This window comes from Salvelinus alpinus, chromosome 3 (genome assembly GCF_045679555.1).
Source record: "Salvelinus alpinus chromosome 3, SLU_Salpinus.1, whole genome shotgun sequence".
Classification (NCBI taxonomy): Eukaryota; Metazoa; Chordata; class Actinopteri; order Salmoniformes; family Salmonidae; genus Salvelinus; species Salvelinus alpinus.
Genome location: NC_092088.1, coordinates 90,396,051 through 90,414,718, shown reverse-complemented (window position 1 = coordinate 90,414,718; position 18,668 = coordinate 90,396,051). Strand labels below are relative to the sequence as shown.

Here is an 18,668-nt window from a genome sequence, read left to right as displayed (position 1 = left end):
CACACACACACACACACACACACACACACACACACACACACACACACACACACACACACACACACACACACACACACAAATATAAATTATTTGGGGTAAAATCACTCTTCTGGATATAACAAATGCCAAGGGTAAGTTAGAAACACACAAACACACATATATACATTCATGCTACACACACACACCTCAACAGCTGCTACCAGATTATTATTATGATTGCTAAATACTGCACAATTGAACCACTTGCCCACCAAAACGTGTATAAATATTGGACTATAAATTGTTATTCTACTATGTTGGACTATAAATCTACTGAACCATTTATTTTATGTTGGTATTCTTATCTTGTATTATTTCTTATTGTTGTTGCGTTGTCCAGAAGGAACCTGCTAGTAAGCATTTCATTGGACGGTGTATACCATGTGTATCTGTACATACGACTAATAAAACTTGAGCCTGGAAAGGGCCCATCCACACTCTGCTGGTGGAGTATCAAACTGACTTTAAGATACAGACAAATATTGTTGTGAGAGATAAACAGACATTTTAAAACATGGATGTTTTACCTGCTCCCCTTTCGGTCCTCCCTCGCCAGCTTCTCCCTGAAGTTGAGGAGAAATCAGTTCAGTATTGAAAATCTTTAAACTACAGTACAATTAAACAGTTAACTAGTTATACTACTATGTAAAGTTATACAGTACAGTTATACAGTTAGACAACAACACTAGTTATACTACTATGTAAAGTTATACAGTACAGTTAGACAACAACACTAGTTATACTACTATGTAAAGTTATACAGTACAGTTATACAGTTAGACAACAACACTAGTTATACTACTATGTAAAGTTATACAGTACAGTTATACAGTTAGACAACAACACTAGTTATACTACTATGTAAAGTTATACAGTACAGTTATACAGTTAGACAACAACACTAGTTATACTACTATGTAAAGTTATACAGTACAGTTATACAGTTAGACAACAACACTAGTTATACTACTATGTAAAGTTATACAGTACAGTTATACAGTTAGACAACAACACTAGTTATACTACAATGTAAAGTTATACAGTACAGTTATACAGTTAGACAACAACACGAGTTATACTACTATGTAAAGTTATACAGTACAGTTAGACAACAACACTAGTTATACTACTATGTAAAGTTATACAGTACAGTTAGACAACAACACTAGTTATACTACTATGTAAAGTTATACAGTACAGTTAGACAACAACACTAGTTATACTACTATGTAAAGTTATACAGTACAGTTATACAGTTAGACAACAACACTAGTTATACTACTATGTAAAGTTATACAGTACAGTTAGACAACAACACTAGTTATACTACTATGTAAAGTTATACAGTACAGTTATACAGTTAGACAACAACACTAGTTATACTACTATGTAAAGTTATACAGTACAGTTATACAGTTAGACAACAACACTAGTTATACTACTATGTAAAGTTATACAGTACAGTTATACAGTTAGACAACAACACTAGTTATACTACTATGTAAAGTTATACAGTACAGTTATACAGTTAGACAACAACACGAGTTATACTACTATGTCAAGTTATACAGTACAGTTATACAGTTAGACAACAACACTAGTTATACTACTATGGAAAGTTATACAGTACAGTTAGACAACAACACTAGTTATACTACTATGTAAAGTTATACAGTACAGTTAGACAACAACACTAGTTATACTACTATGTAAAGTTATACAGTACAGTTAGACAGTTAGACAACAACACTAGTTATACTACTATGTAAAGTTATACAGTACAGTTAAACAGTTAGACAACAACACTAGTTATACTACTATATACAGTTATACAGTACAGTTATACAGTTAGACAACAACACTAGTTATACTACTATGTAAAGTTATACAGTACAGTTAAACAGTTAGACAACAACACTAGTTATACTACTATGTAAAGTTATACAGTACAGTTATACAGTTAGACAACAACACTAGTTATACTACTATGTAAAGTTATACAGTACAGTTATACAGTTAGACAACAACACTAGTTATACTACTATGGAAAGTTATACAGTACAGTTATACAGTTAGACAACAACACTAGTTTTACTACTATGGAAAGTTATACAGTACAGTTATACAGTTAGACAACAACACTAGTTATACTACTATGTAAAGTTATACAGTACAGTTATACAGTTAGACAACAACACGAGTTATACTACTATGTAAAGTTATACAGTACAGTTATACAGTTAGACAACAACACTAGTTATACTACTATGTAAAGTTATACAGTACAGTTATACAGTTAGACAACAACACTAGTTATACTACAATCGAAAGTTCTGTACAGTACAGTTATACAGTTAGACAACAACACTAGTTATACTACTATGTAAAGTAACAGCAAGACTGGTCTTATGAATGCATGATTGAACTTGTAACACTAGGGGGGGTCAAAGGGATGTATTTCACAAAGTATGTGTCCTTGTCAGGTGCATATGGTAAGACTTTGACTTTCTATTAGCTAGTAATTGAGGCTAAATTGCTGTCTTCATGATTGTACAGAACCGTGGAAAGTCCAATCAAAACTGGTGGTTTCATGAAAATGGAAAATTGTCATAAGAAGTCTGTGGAACCTGAAACGACTAAACACAAGCCACAGTGCTCTTCAGTTATCTTTTCATCAAATATCAGGCCTGCAGAACGTAAACGCTCCAGGGAGCCTTAATCCAATGAGCAGTTTGTTTAGTTGTATAATAGCAGTAGTGTGTTTAGTTGTATAATAGCAGTAGTTTGTTTAGTTGTATAATAGTGGTAGTTTGTTTAGTTGTATAACAGAAGTGTTTGTTTAGTTGTATAACAGAAGTGTTTGTTTAGTTTTATAATAGCAGTAGTTTGTTTAGTTGTATAATAGTAGTAGTTTGTTTAGTTGTATAACAGCAGTAGTGTGTTTAGTTGTATAATAGCAGTAGTGTGTTTAGTTGTATAACAGTGTGTTTAGTTGTATAACAGCAGTAGTTTGTTTAGTTGTATAACAGCAGTAGTGTTTTTAGTTGTATAATAGCAGTAGTGTTTTTAGTTGTATAATAGCAGTAGTTTGTTTAGTTGTATAATAGCAGTAGTTTGTTTAGTTGTATAATAGCAGTAGTTTGTTTAGTTGTATAATAGCAGTAGTTTGTTTAGTTGTATAACAGCAGTAGTTTGTTTAGTTGTATAATAGCAGTAGTGTGTTTAGTTGTATAACAGCAGTAGTTTGTTTAGTTGTATAATAGCAGTAGTTTGTTTAGTTGTATAACAGCAGTAGTTTGTTTAGTTGTATAATAGCAGTAGTGTTTTTAGTTGTATAATAGCAGTAGTTTGTTTAGTTGTATAATAGCAGTAGTTTGTTTAGTTGTATAACAGCAGTAGTGTTTTTAGTTGTATAATAGCAGTAGTTTGTTTAGTTGTATAACAGCAGTAGTTTGTTTAGTTGTATAATAGCAGTAGTTTGTTAGTTGTATAATAGTAGTAGTTTGTTTAGTTGTATAACAGAAGTCGTTTGTTTAGTTGTATAATAGCAGAAGTAGTTTGTTTAGTTGTATAATAGTAGTAGTTTGTTTAGTTGTATAACAGAAGTAGTTTGTTTAGTTGTATAATAGCAGTAGTTTGTTTAGTTGTATAATAGCAGTAGTTTGTTTAGTTGTATAATAGCAGTAGTTTGTTTAGTTGTATAATAGCAGTAGTTTGTTTAGTTGTATAACAGAAGTGTTTGTTTCCCCACCGGACGGCAGGTCTCTACAGAGGGGATAGATACCAGTCAGAATAGAACGTCCTCTTATCTTACCCTCTCTCCCTTCACTCCGGGGAGGCCTGGGGGTCCGGGAACACCAGAAAGACCAAGATCCCCTTTAGGTCCCTACAAAACAAAGGTAGAGAGACAACAATGAGGTCAGAGGTCAACACCACACTACTGTATGTCCTGTATGACTCAGTTGGTTAGAGCAAGGTGCTTGCAGCGCCAGGATTGTGGGTTAGATTCCTGGGACAGCCTACATGTAAAATGTATTCACGCATGACTGTAAGAATAAAAGCCTCTGCTAAACAGAATACTGTATGTAAATATCTAAACCTACAGAACACTACAGCAGAAAGTAGTGGAAACCTCAGATCAGACAGCAGAGTATGGAGAAACTATGCCCACACGCTCTTCAGTCATTAGGACAACATACACTGGGTTAATGAACTGTTCATGAGACGGCTATATCAGGGTCCTGACTCAAAACGTGTACGAAAGAAAGAGAATTTCTAAATACCTGGCTGCAATTTTTATTGTGTATGCTTATGTGTGTGTGTCTCTTTGTTCTCTGTGCTGGGCACACCGTTGGTTGCTGACCGTGTGTGTGTGAGGAATGCCAAAGGAACAGAAGGCTCTTTCAGCCAGCTGGTCCTGGTCCTCATTCTCTCCTGACTGTGAAAATAGCCTCTGTGTGAGATCCTGAGATCCCATTCAGGCCTATTCTCTGGGGAATTTCTCTGTAGCCACGGCCAGATCCACACTCTCTGTAACCACAGCCAGGTCCCCACTCTCTGTAACCACAGCCAGGTCCCCACTCTCTGTAACCACAGCCAGGTCCCCACTCTCTGTAAACACAGCCAGGTCCCTCTCTCTGTAACCACAGCCAGGTCCACTCTCTGTAACCACAGCCAGGTCCACTCTCTGTAACCACAGCCAGGTCCCCACTCTCTGTAACCACAGCCAGGTCCCCACTCTCTGTAAACACAGCCAGGTCCCCCTCCCTGTAACCACAGCCAGGTCCACTCTCTGTAACCACAGCCAGGTCCCCCCTCTCTGTAAACACAGCCAGGTCCCTACTCTCTGTAACCACAGCAAGGTGGTCCCCACTCTCTGTAACCACAGCCAGGTCCCCCCTCTCTGTGACCACAGCCAGGTCCCCCCTCTCTGTAACCACAGCCAGGTCCCCCCTCTCTGTAACCACAGCCAGGTCCACACTCTCTGTAACCACAGCCAGGTCCCCCCTCTCTGTAAACACAGCCAGGTCCACACTCTCTGTAACCACAGCCAGGTCCACACTCTCTGTAACCACAGCCAGGTCCACACTCTCTGTAACCACAGCCAGGCCCCCCCTCTCTGTAAACACAGCCAGGTCCCCACTCTCTGAAACCACAGCAAGGTGGTCCCCACTCTCTGTAACCACAGCCAGGTCCACACTCTCTGTAACCACAGCCAGGTGGTCCCCACTCTCTGTAACCACAGCCAGGTGGTCCCCACTCTCTGTATCCACAGCCAGGTCCACACTCTCTGTAACCACAGCCAGATCCCCCCTCCCCCTCTCTTTCTCTTCTTTTTCTCATTCTTCATCTTCTCTTTGTTTCAGTCTCTCTCTCTCATTCTCTCTCTCTCTCATTCTCTCTCTCTTTCTTTCTCTCTCTCTCTCTCTCTCTCTCTCTCTCTCTCTCTCTCTCTCTCTCTCTCTCTCTCTCTCTCTCTCTCTCTCTCTCTCTCTCTCTCTCTCTCTCTCGCTCTCTCATTCTCTCTCTCTCTCATTCTCTCTCTCTCTCTCTCGCTCTCTCATTCTCTCTCTCTCTTTCTCTTTCTCTGTGAAGATTCTTGGTGTTCCAGTCTAACGTTGTCATCATTGAGTCGTTGTTACAAAGTATGTTTCCTTTCATTAATCCTCATATTATACCTGGCACGAAGACACACAGCATCACACAGCAACCAGACAACAACAACAACAATAACTCACCCTGGCTCCTGGTTTACCCGGTGGACCGCCTGGTCCTTGTTCTCCTCTGTCTCCCTAGAGAGATGTCAAAGTTAATTACAATAAAGGACATTAAAATGGAACCCAGAGGGAAAAACTGGTTGCATTGACATCACCGACATCATTGTAACACAATTACTACCAGTTGTAATCTGGTTGTGATGGCGTCACAAAAACAGCTTTGCCTGCTGGGAAATATAATAAATGAAAGGATACTCACTGGTCCGCCAATGGGTCCAATGGGTCCTAGACCTCCCACTTTGCCTTGCTCTCCCTACACAGACACATCACAGTGAACAGGTTGTTACTGTATGGACAACTTGAAATGCATTTTAAATAAACTTGGATTTGATTTGGACTTACTGTTTTACCAGCAGATCCCATTGTTCCAAGAAGACCTGCCTCTCCAGAGCTACCCTGAAATAGAGCAACAGAAACAGAGTTTAGTGTCATAATCTCTCGTGGACAGATACACGTACCATAGGATGGTATCGGAGTGTCTGTCAACAGACTGGGATGCCACAACTAACGAGGAACTTTGTCCAATGTGCAGATTTTTTCCTCACTGATTTGGGACATTTGGCTCATAGACTTGCCCCAAACATACAGAGAGAAGGGGGTGGAGCTACTGCCCTGATTCCACTCCTCATTGTAGAATCTTTTCTAACACATTTCCTCCCAGAACTCAGTTCTGTGTGTCTGAGATGAAGTATATCATGTCAGTGTCAGAACAGTGTAAGAACAGTCAGGTCAGGACAGTCAGATCAGTGTCAGGACAATCAGGTCAGGTCAGGACAGTCAGGTCAGTGTCAGGACAGTCGGGTCAGGTCAGGACAGTCAGGTCAGGTCAGGTCAGGTCAGGTCAGGTCAGGACAGTCAGGTCAGTGTCAGGACAGTTGGGTCAGTGTCAGGACAGTCAGGTCAGTGTCAGGACAGTCAGGTCAGGACAGTCAGGTCAGGTCAGGACAGTCAGGTCAGTGTCAGGACAGTCAGGACAGTTAGGTCAGGACAGTCGGGTCAGGTCAGGACAGTCAGGTCAGGTCAGGACAGTCGGGTCAGGTCAGGACAGGTCAGGACAGTCGGGTCAGGTCAGGACAGTCAGGTCAGGACAGTCGGGTCAGGTCAGGACAGTCGGGTCAGGTCAGGACAGTCAGGTCAGGACAGTCGGGTCAGTGTCAGGACATTCGGGTCGGTGTCAGGACAGTCAGGTCAGTGTCAGGACAGTCAGGTCAGGACAGTCGGGTCAGGTCAGGACAGTCAGGTCAGGTCAGGACAGTCGGGTCAGTGTCAGGACAGTCAGGTCAGGACAGTCAGGTCAGGACAGTCAGGACAGTCGGGTCAGTGTCAGGACAGTCAGGTCAGGACAGTCAGGTCAGTGTCAGGACAGTCAGGTCAGGACAGTCGGGTCAGGTCAGGTCAGGACAGTCAGGTCAGTGTCAGGACAGGACAGTCAGGTCAGTGTCAGGACAGTCAGGTCAGGACAGTTGGGTCAGGACAGTCAGGTCAGGTCAGGACAGTCAGGTCAGGTCAGGACAGTCAGGTCAGTGTCAGGACAGTCAGGTCAGTGTCAGGACAGTCAGGTCAGGACAGTTAGGTCAGTGTCAGGACAGTCAGGTCAGGACAATCAGGTCAGTGTCAGGACAGTCAGGTCAGTGTCAGGACAGTCAGTGTCAGGACAGTCAGGTCAGGACAGTCAGGTCAGTGTCGGGACAGTCAGGTCAGGTCAGGACAGTCAGGTCAGGACAGTCGGGTCAGGTCAGGACAGTCAGGTCAGGTCAGGACATTCGGGTCAGTGTCAGGACAGTCAGATCAGGTCAGGTCAGGACAGTCAGGTCAGGTCAGGTCAGGACAGTCAGGTCAGTATCAGGACAGTCAGGTCAGGTCAGGACAGTCGGGTCAGGTCAGGACAGTCGGGTCAGTGTCAGGACAGTCGGGTCAGGACAGTCAGGTCAGGACAGTCGGGTCAGGTCAGGACAGTTAGGTCAGTGTCAGGACAGTCAGGTCAGTGTCAGGACAGTAAGGTCAGGTCAAGACAGTCAGGTCAGTGTCAGGACAGTTGGGTCAGGACAGTTAGGTCAGTGTCAGGACAGTCAGGTCAGTCAGGTCAGGACAGTCAGGTCAGTGTCAGGACAGTAAGGTCAGTGTCAGGTCAGTCAGGTCAGTGTCAGGACAGTCAGGTCAGTGTCAGGACAGTCAGGTCAGTGTAAGGACAGTCAGGTCATGACAGTCAGGTCAGTGTCAGGACAGTCAGGTCAGTGTCAGGACAGTCAGGTCAGTGTCAGGACAGTCAGGTCAGTGTCAGGACAGTCGGGTCAGGTCAGGACAGTCAGGTCAGGTCAGGACAGTCAGGTCAGGACATTCAGGTCAGTGTCAGGACAGTGTCAGGACAGTCAGGTCAGGACAGTCAGGTCAGTGTCAGGACAGTCAGGTCAGTGTCAGGACAGTCAGGTCAGGACAGTCAGGTCAGGTCAGGACAGTCAGTGTCAGGACAGTCAGGTCAGTGTCAGGACAGTCGGGTCAGGTCAGGACAGTCAGGCCAGGACAGTCGGGTCAGTGTCAGGACAGTTAGGTCAGTGTCAGGACAGTCAGGTCAGTGTCAGGACAGTAAGGTCAGGTCAAGACAGTCAGGTCAGTCAGGTCAGGAGGACAGTCAGGTCAGGTCAGGTCAGGACAGTTAGGTCAGTGTCAGGACAGTCAGGTCAGGTCAGGACAGTTAGGTCAGTGTCAGGACAGTCAGGTCAGGACAGTCAGGTCAGTGTCAGGACAGTAAGGTCAGTGTCAGGTCAGTCAGGTCAGTGTCAGGACAGTCAGGTCAGTGTCAGGACAGTCAGGTCAGGACAGTCAGGTCAGTGTCAGGACAGTCGGGTCAGGTCAGGACAGTCAGGTCAGGACAGTCAGGTCAGGACATTCAGGTCAGTGTCAGGACAGTGTCAGGACAGTCAGGTCAGGACAGTCAGGTCAGTGTCAGGACAGTCAGGTCAGTGTCAGGACAGTCAGGTCAGGACAGTCAGGACAGTCGGGTCCGGTCAGGACAGTCAGGTCAGGACAGTCGGGTCAGTGTCAGGACAGTCGGGTCAGTGTCAGGACAGTCAGGTCAGTGTCAGGACAGTCAGGTCAGGTCAGGTCAGGACAGTCAGGTCAGTGTCAGGACAGTCGGGTCAGGTCAGGACAGTCAGGTCAGGACATTCAGGTCAGTGTCAGGACAGTGTCAAGACAGTCAGGTCAGGACAGTCAGGTCAGTGTCAGGACAGTCAGGTCAGGTCAGTCAGGACAGTCGGGTCAGGTCAGGACAGTCAGGTCAGGACAGTCGGGTCAGTGTCAGGACAGTCGGGTCAGTGTCAGGACAGTCAGGTCAGTGTCAGGACAGTCAGGTCAGTGTCAGGACAGTCAGGTCAGTGTCAGGACAGTCAGGTCAGTGTCAGGACAGTCGGGTCAGGTCAGGTCAGGACAGTCAGGTCAGTGTCAGGACAGTCAGGTCAGTGTCAGGACAGTCAGGACAGGACAGTCAGGTCAGTGTCAGGACAGTCAGGACAGGACAGTCGGGTCAGTGTCAGGACAGTCGGGTCAGTGTCAGGACAGTCAGGTCAGTGTCAGGACAGTCAGGTCAGTGTCAGGACAGTCGGGTCAGTGTCAGGACAGTCGGGTCAGTGTCAGGACAGTCAGGACAGTCAGGTCAGGTCAGGACAGTTAGGTCAGTGTACCCATGCTCTTATCCAGCTGCAGCTCCTCAGTGACACAGATTAGCTCTATTTGTCAAATGGGTTGAGTTTATGGCTTAGAGTAATGCCTATTGGCTGTAGACGAATTGATGTAAGTGGTGCATTGTGGGTGAATTAGGAATTAGAATAGTATTTTAATATGATCTCTATGACACCTACCTTCTCTCCACCAGTTCCTTTAGAGCCAGGAGAACCAGGTAATCCCTAGAGAGGAAACACAATATTTGCAATCAAAATTAATCTCCAGTAACAAGAATTATAATGTAAATACCTAGAATACATCTGACCAAACCACTCACTCATTTATTATCCATTTCAAAGATGTTGTTGAAAACATGAAAATCTCAAATGTTTGAAAAACAAAAGAACCTACACAATGGTGGTTGTCAGTCAGAAACAATTATCTCATGTTATTAATATTATGTTATTTCACATCAGGATTAGAATACGGGAGGCTGAGGAGGTTTACACAGGCGCAACCAATCAGAACACCTGTTAGTGTGAGGTCAAAGGTCATACTTACAGGAAGTCCCTGAAGCCCCACCTCACCGGGAGACCCAGCCTTGCCAATGGTGCCCTGTGGAGAAAGAGAGTTAAGATGACATTTTGACATCACAGTTGTAATCTTAACTTGATTTGACAACTCCTGCTGATTCCTCCGTTCAACCAGTTTGAATCCCATTCTGTAGTAGACTTTTCAGAATGCTGTGATCTCCATTGCCAAGCCAATAGAAATGGCTGCAGAAAAGAATCCCTGTAGACCTATGAGAGGGCACAGCACAGCTAGAAGGATACATGTAAACACCTGACAGTAGATCCTGTCCATACCTTTCCACCTGGCATTCCAGGAATACCTTCACGGCCATCCACTCCTGACAAACCCTACACATGAAAAAAGAACCACGACAATTATTCCATGACAAGTGCTAATGTTCCAAGAAGGTTCTATGGTTCTATGAATGGTTCTGTGGCTTAAATGATTCTAAGAGTCTATGAATACACAACAGACGCTTACATTTTCCACCGCCAAGACTGATTGTTTATGCTGTGATACAATAGTTACAGTAATACTTACACCATTTCCCTTGGGCCCAGGAAGACCTGTGATTCCTCTTCCACCTTGAGATCCCTAGATAACAACACAATAGGATAAGGAACCAATCAGGGCATCAGCATTACACCACCACCACCACAGACAGTGACTAAACACTAGAATCAATTTGGCCATGTGAAACCATGGTAGGTGTATTTTTTACTCTGATACCCACCTCATCACCTTTAGGACCAGACTCGCCCATCACGCCCCTCTGGCCTTGGTCACCCTAAAAAGAGACAGCATCAACATATTGTAAGACAAAACCTTTTTACAGAGATGTTTAATCATGTCCTTCATTGAGAACACAACACATAATGACATGTGAACAGTGGCGTATTTCTGAAATACTCACCTTTCCAGAGGTCTAACATTAGTGAAATCATAATGAACAGGAGAAGGGGATTATGGGAGAATACTTACAGAGGCTCCTTCAACACCCTGGGGACCTGGATCTCCATCATGTCCTCGTGCTCCCTGTCACAACACCAGGGGTATATTAGCATTAGGATGACAGAGAGGATGGAAACACGAAGCAAATAAAAAAAAATTGCGAGCCAGGATTGAAATATAATTAACTTCAAAGAGTGACTCTTACCAGTCCACCTTTGGGCCCCATCATTCCAGTGGAGCCTCTGATTCCTTGAGGACCCTGTAATCACACAACAGCAGAAAGACAAACTCACTAACTGTCACCATAGACAGTCTGTTATATTATCACTACAGGCAGTCTGTTATATTATCACTACAGGCAGTCTGTTATATTATCACTACAGACAGTCTGTTATATTATCTCTACAGACAGTCTGTTATATTATCACTACAGACAGTCTGTTATATTATCTCTACAGACAGTCTGTTATATTATCACTACAGACAGTCTGTTATATTATCACTACAGACAGTCTGTTATATTATCTCTACAGACAGTCTGTTATATTATCTCTACAGACAGTCTGTTATATTATCTCTACAGACAGTCTGTTATATTATCACCATAGACAGTCTGTTATATTATCTCTACAGACAGTCTGTTATATTATCTCTACAGACAGTCTGTTATATTATCTCTACAGACAGTCTGTTATATTATCTCTACAGACAGTCTGTTATATTATCTCTACAGACAGTCTGTTATATTATCTCTACAGACAGTCTGTTATATTATCTCTACAGACAGTCTGTTATATTATCTCTACAGACAGTCTGTTATATTATCTCTATAGACAGTCTGTTATATTATCACTATAGACAGTCTGTTATATTATCACTACAGGCAGTCTGTTATATTATCACCATAGACAGTCTGTTATATTATCACTATAGACAATCTGTTATATTATCACTACAGACAGTCTGTTATATTATCACTACAGACAGTCTGTTATATTATCTCTACAGACAGTCTGTTATATTATCTCTATAGACAGTCTGTTATATTATCACTATAGACAATCTGTTATATTATCTCTACAGACAGTCTGTTATATTATCTCTATAGACAGTCTGTTATATTATCACTACAGACAGTCTGTTATATTATCACTACAGACAGTCTGTTATATTATCTCTACAGACAGTCTGTTATATTATCACTACAGACAGTCTGTTATATTATCTCTACAGACAGTCTGTTATATTATCTCTACAGACAGTCTGTTATATTATCTCTACAGACAGTCTGTTATATTATCACTACAGACAGTCTGTTATATTATCACTACAGACAGTCTGTTATATTATCTCTACAGACAGTCTGTTATATTATCACTACAGACATTCTGTTATATTATCTCTATAGACAGTCTGTTATCTCTACAGACAGTCTGTTATATTATCTCTACAGACAGTCTGTTATAGTATCTCTACAGACAGTCTGTTATAGTATCTGTTAAAGGTAGGTTAATGAGAGTATCAAACCGTTGGGCCCTGGGATCCGAGGTCCCCTGTGGTTCCCTGGTCCCCCTCTTCACCCTAGAGAGAGAGAGGTAACATGCAGACGTCAGTAAGATGAACAACTGCGTACAGAGACATTGAAACATAAGTAGGTACATTTATAGGAGGATAGAAAGATGGATTTCAAATGTAAGCTGTTTCAAAACAACATTAATGGCTGCTAAACAACTCCCATGGACTTTAAATCAATGTTCCTACAGCCTCGTTTACTCAGATACATGACACACTTTTCAATGAAATAGACTCTACCGCTGATCACATTGCCAAAGGTGTGAGTGCTGTCATCTGTCAGAGACAACACGCTTTGACTTGTGAGTGAAAAGCATGCATGTTCTACACCAGACACCCTTCAATAGAGCCACTAAGCAAGGCTGGATACATGGAGTCTTGAATCCAAACAGACAGACAGTGAATGGAGTTACAGGCCACTAGGTGATGAAGTGACTTGGGTATAGAACTGAACTTATTTCCTTATATATGGATGTATGGAACCATTACAGGGCTGAGTGTGGATGTGTTAGCATGGCATTCCATATCAACCATAACCCCTGCATCACTAACATGGTCTATGGCTGCGTCCCAAATCGCACCCTAATCCCTATAAAGTGCTCTGTTTTTTTAACCAAATCAAATCAAATCAAGCTTATTTTATATAGCCCTTCGTACATCCGCTATATCTCGAAGTGCTGTACAGAAACCTAAACCCCAAACAGCAAGCAACGCAGTGTGAGCACGGTGGTAGGAAAAATCCCAGAAGGCCCATAGTGCTGTGTTCATAAGTAGAGCACTATGTAGGGAATGAGGTGTCATTGGGGACGCAGCCATGGAAATAGATTACTTTCAGGCAACATATCCCTCACAGCCTTTCCAAATGCAATGAGGCAAAAAAATGAAAAAGAGTGAGGTTTATGTTGTGCAGAGATCCTATAGCAGGTAGAGATCCTATAGCAGGTAGAGATCCTATAGCAGGCAGAGATCCTATAGCAGGTAGAGATCCTATAGCAGGTAGAGATCCTATAGCAGGCAGAGATCCTATAGCAGGCAGAGATCCTATAGCAGGCAGAGATCCTATAGCAGGCAGAGATCCTATAGCAGGTAGAGATCCTATAGCAGGTAGAGATCCTATAGCAGGTAGAGATCCTATAGCAGGTAGAGATCCTATAGCAGGTAGAGATGCTATAGCAGGTAGAGATGCTATAGCAGGTAGAGATCCTATAGCAGGTAGAGATCCTATAGCAAGTAGTGATTCTATTGCAGGTAGAGATCCTATAGCAGGTAGAGATCCTATAGCAGGTAGAGATCCTATAGCAGGTAGAGATCCAATAGCAGACAGAGATCCTATAGCAGGCAGAGATCCTATAGCAGGCAGAGATCCTATAGCCGGTAGAGATCCTATAGCAGGTAGAGATCCTATAGCAGGCAGAGATCCTATAGCAGGTAGAGATCCTGACTGCATGCATCTCAGGCCCTGACCGCATGGATCTCAGGCCCTGACTGCATGGATCTCAGTCCCTGACTGCATGGATCTCAGTCCCTGACCGCATGGATCTCAGGCCCTGACCGCATGGATATCAGGCCCTGACCGCATGGATATCAGGCCCTGACCGCATGGATATCAGGCACTGACCGCATGGATATCAGGCCCTGACCGCATGGATCTCAGGCCCTGACTGCATGGATCACAGGCCCTGACCGCATGGATATCAGGCCCTGACTGCATGGATCACAGGCCCTGACTGCATGGATATCAGGCCCTGACCGCATGGATATCAGGCCCTGACTGCATGGATATCAGGCCCTGACTGCATGGATCTCAGGCCCTGACTGCATGGATATCAGGCCCTGACTGCATGGATATCAGGCCCTGACTGGATGGATCACAGGCCCTGACTGGATGCATACTGACAGCTAAGAAGTAGCAGTGAGAGTATTTCTTCTAATGTCTAATCTGAATATCTTGGTCAGTCAAGATGTAAAGCTGATCTCATGAAGCATCACATGAAGCAATGAGACCATAGGAGCTACAAAGCTCCAAGCTTATTCTATGTCATGGAAACATCTGGTCTGGTTTTCCAGAAACAGACTAAACCTAGTTCTGGACAAAGTCATTTTAATGTAGTGTAGGTTTTTGTTCAGTTCTCTGAATGTGTATAAAATGTAAGCCCTTACCTTGTGCCCTTGTTTCCCAGGCTCTCCTCCATCCCCTTTGACTCCTTTGTGACCCTAGAAAACAGAGGAACATGAAGCTTAAACACCCTCCCCAATCTCTATCACATATCACTGTTAGACTATCATTATACTAACTGTCAAGACAATAGATTTAAACCAATGACTTCTGTGAGGCCGTAGGTTGAAGCAGCTATGGTTACCATTAGCACAATATATGATAACTTATGAGACCAAGTTATCAATACAACACTGGCTATGTTCCAATGCCCTTCCTAGCATACCACTGAGAACGTTTATCCATTACATAAGTTAACCCACTGTTCCTAGGCCGTCATTGAAAATAAGAATTTGTTCTTAACTGACTTGCCTAGTTAAATAAAGGTTAATTTTTTTAAATATATATATATATATATATATATCTATGATAACACTAGTGACCGCATGCATTGTTCTTGGCCCCTGACCCCTGACCCTTGACTCACCTTCATGCCAGGGAGGCCAGGATGACCAGGTGTTCCAGGTGGACAGGCACCAGGGCACTAAACAGCAGCAGGATAAATCAACAGGGTCAGATAATCACTCATACGTGTAATGCCAGGCACTGAGTTGTGTGAACTTGAATGAACAAAGTCTTACCAGCTCGGCACTCAAATCCTGCATCCCTGCTGCACCCTGAAAAACACATCATTTTGAGAATTGTTAATCAGTTGATTAGGAAGAGTAGATGACTGTTCAACGTGACACACTAACAGCTCACGATATTCTCTGGATGTGCTTGTCAACATATCATCAACTAGGGACGTAACACGTAACACGGTGACAGTGATCCACAGATGTACTACTCACTTTAGGCCCTGCTGATCCACAGATGTACTACTCACTCTGGGCCCTGCTGATCCACAGATGTACTACTCACTCTGGGCCCTGCTGATCCACAGATGTACTACTCACTCTGGGCCCTGCTGATCCACAGATGTACTACTCACTCCGGGCCCTGCTGATCCACAGATGTACTACTCTCTCTGGGCCCTACTGATCCACAGATGTACTACTCACTCTGGGCCCTGCTGATCCACAGATGTACTACTCACTCTAGGCCCTGCTGATCCACAGATGTACTACTCACTCTGGGCCCTGCTGATCCACAGATGTACTACTCACTCTGGGCCCTGCTGATCCACAGATGTACTACTCACTCCGGGCCCTGCTGATCCACAGATGTACTACTCTCTCTGGGCCCTACTGATCCACAGATGTACTACTCACTCTGGGCCCTGCTGATCCACAGATGTACTACTCACTCTAGGCCCTGCTGATCCACAGATGTACTACTCACTCTGGGCCCTGCTGATCCACAGATGTACTACTCACTCTGGGCCCTGCTGATCCACAGATGTACTACTCACTCTGGGCCCTGCTGATCTACAGATGTACTACTCACTCTGGGCCCTACTGATCCACCAGGTCCTGTTGGTCCTCTCACTCCCATAGCACCCTGTGGTAACGAACACAGAAGCAGATCAAACAAACAAGTATGGTCCATTTTCATTCACCTTTTGATTGACGTTCCTGACAGAGGAGGTACTGTACATCACAGGAGGTTGGTGGCACCTTAAGTGGGGGGGAGGGGCTCGTCCATGGGCTGGAGCGGAATTAGTGGAATGGTATCAAATACATCAAACACATTGTTTCCAGCTGTTTGATGCCATTCCATTCACTCCGTTCCAGCCGGTATTATGAGGCATCCTCCCCTCAGCAGCCTCTTATGCTGTACATCCAATCAGACATATTTGGCCCTAAGACTCCAGCTCCCAAACTATCTACATGCAGTGCTTGAAGTGGACTGAAATAGGAGCTGGTACTCAGGATTTTAGGGTCCAGTACTGTTTATATTCAGCTGCCGGAAATCAAGCAGGAGAAAAGCACCAGTCTGTTCCGGCCCAATTCAAGCTCTGTCCACATAGAGAATCACTATGTCCTGACTGAGGATCTATATGTCCTGCGGATCGTTAGGTGATGAGGAGTGTGAGGTGCTGAGGATCGTTTAGGTGATGAGGATCGTTAGGTGATGAGGATCGTTAGGTGATGAGGATCGTTAGGTGATGAGGATCGTTAGGTGATGAGGATCGTTAGGTGATGAGGATCGTTAGGTGATGAGGATCGTTAGGTGATGAGGATCGTTAGGTGATGAGGATCGTTAGGTGATGAGGGTCTGTAACTGATACTCACATGGGGTCCACCTTTTCCCAAATCACCTGGAAGTCCTCCTGGCCCCGGGGGTCCCTGTTCAGAGAAACACGTATTAATTCACTGAAAATTATGACTTGTACTAATGTATCACCCACACAAAAATATACTTTTTTTTCTTAATTTTTCATAGTTTTGAAAGTTTTTCAACAATATGTCTGTTTCCCATACAGTTGCCTTCTGAATGCATCAAAGGTATCTTACCATGGCTAATGTGAACGTTAACAGACATTTTACTAGATACTGTACTGTAAAGATGTAATACATGTGTCATGTGTGAATGTGTAATTATTAATACTGTAAAAGACTTACAGGGGGTCCATCGTCTCCAACGCCCTATGGAGGAAAACAGAAACACCAGACGAGTCAATGCCACTATAGCATCTCACTATAGCATCTTACTATAGCATCTTACTATAGCATCTTACTATAGCATCTTACTATAGCATCTTACTATAGCATCTCACTATAGCATCTTACTATAGCATCTTACTATAGCATCTTACTATAGCATCTTACTAAAGCGACTTAATAGGCTCTATGAAGGCTTCATTAATAAGCCTTAGAAGCTATGTTTCATGTGATGTGAGAAAGCAGAATATTCTATGGCTGGGCCCTCTGAGTCTTCAGTATGGACTGATTCCACTAATGAATGAGTGGTTCATAGAGAATGATGTAACTCACAGCTAGTCCACGAGGTCCTGGTTTCCCGGGTTCCCCCTGAAACACAGTAAAATAGCATGTCAGTTTGAAAACACAGTGAACATGAGACAACTGTAAAGAGAATATTTCATATGTACTGTGAGTTAATCATCCCCCATCCAGCACCCAAAGCAAACTATGCATGTAGAAGACATAAAAGTATATTCTCCATAAAGACATGTTTTTAGCTTGTCATGTACACACAAACAGAATTCAGTATCGTGTCCTGTTTCCACCAGGACCACATACACATACTAAACATGTAAGATGCTTTGGATAAAAGCCTCTGTTGCATATATTCACACATGACTTGTATTCTTATACTGTAATAGTCAAGCCACTGTTCCAAATCCTTAGACATTGTCAAACACACACCAAACACACACCAAACACACACCAAACACAAACACACACCAAACACACACCAAACACACACCAAACACACACCAAACACACACCAAACACACACCAAACACACACCAAACACACACCAAACATACACCAAACATACACCAAACACACACCAAACACACACTAAACACACACCAAACACACACCAAACACACACCAAACACACACTAAACACACACCAAACACACACCAAACACACACCAACTAAATTCTGCAGCTGTTTGATTCCTGTGCTGTAATATTCTCGCGAATTTCTTTTCCTTCTTAGACAAATTAAGCCATCTGAGTAAAATCATTAACTAGAGACTCAACAAACTATGTATGTGGAAAACATCAAAGTATTTCTCCATAAAGACCTGCTTTCATCTCATCAGAAACACACACCAACAGTATCCTACTCCGCATCCTTTTGACACTTCCACTGAATATTCTGGACAATTTCCTTCTGAGACAAATGAAGCCGTCTGAGTAATTACTTAACTAGAGACTTCACAGACTGAATTAACATTCCTCCAGTTTAATCCTGTGACTGAGAACCTGAGCCAGGCAGGGTACACACCAAAACGAAGAAAAAAA

General features: G+C 43.3%; 1 protein-coding gene across 1 annotated transcript in view; it reads right to left on the bottom strand.

Annotated features, from left to right (window-relative positions):
* col9a1b (collagen, type IX, alpha 1b) overlaps positions 1-18,668 on the bottom strand; it is a 32,247-nt gene that overhangs the window by 8,870 nt on the left and 4,709 nt on the right. The window contains exons 6-25 of the mRNA XM_071394463.1: positions 17,664-17,699; positions 17,292-17,315; positions 16,962-17,015; positions 16,174-16,227; positions 15,369-15,404; positions 15,215-15,271; positions 14,733-14,786; positions 12,528-12,581; positions 11,206-11,259; positions 11,031-11,084; positions 10,783-10,836; positions 10,590-10,643; positions 10,343-10,396; positions 10,038-10,091; positions 9,674-9,718; positions 6,159-6,212; positions 6,016-6,069; positions 5,778-5,831; positions 3,854-3,925; positions 567-602 (exon numbers count right to left, since the gene is read on the bottom strand). Of these exons, the coding sequence (XP_071250564.1) occupies positions 567-602; positions 3,854-3,925; positions 5,778-5,831; positions 6,016-6,069; positions 6,159-6,212; positions 9,674-9,718; positions 10,038-10,091; positions 10,343-10,396; positions 10,590-10,643; positions 10,783-10,836; positions 11,031-11,084; positions 11,206-11,259; positions 12,528-12,581; positions 14,733-14,786; positions 15,215-15,271; positions 15,369-15,404; positions 16,174-16,227; positions 16,962-17,015; positions 17,292-17,315; positions 17,664-17,699 (1,008 nt within the window). The remainder of the gene's footprint in view (positions 1-566; positions 603-3,853; positions 3,926-5,777; positions 5,832-6,015; positions 6,070-6,158; positions 6,213-9,673; positions 9,719-10,037; positions 10,092-10,342; positions 10,397-10,589; positions 10,644-10,782; positions 10,837-11,030; positions 11,085-11,205; positions 11,260-12,527; positions 12,582-14,732; positions 14,787-15,214; positions 15,272-15,368; positions 15,405-16,173; positions 16,228-16,961; positions 17,016-17,291; positions 17,316-17,663; positions 17,700-18,668) is intronic.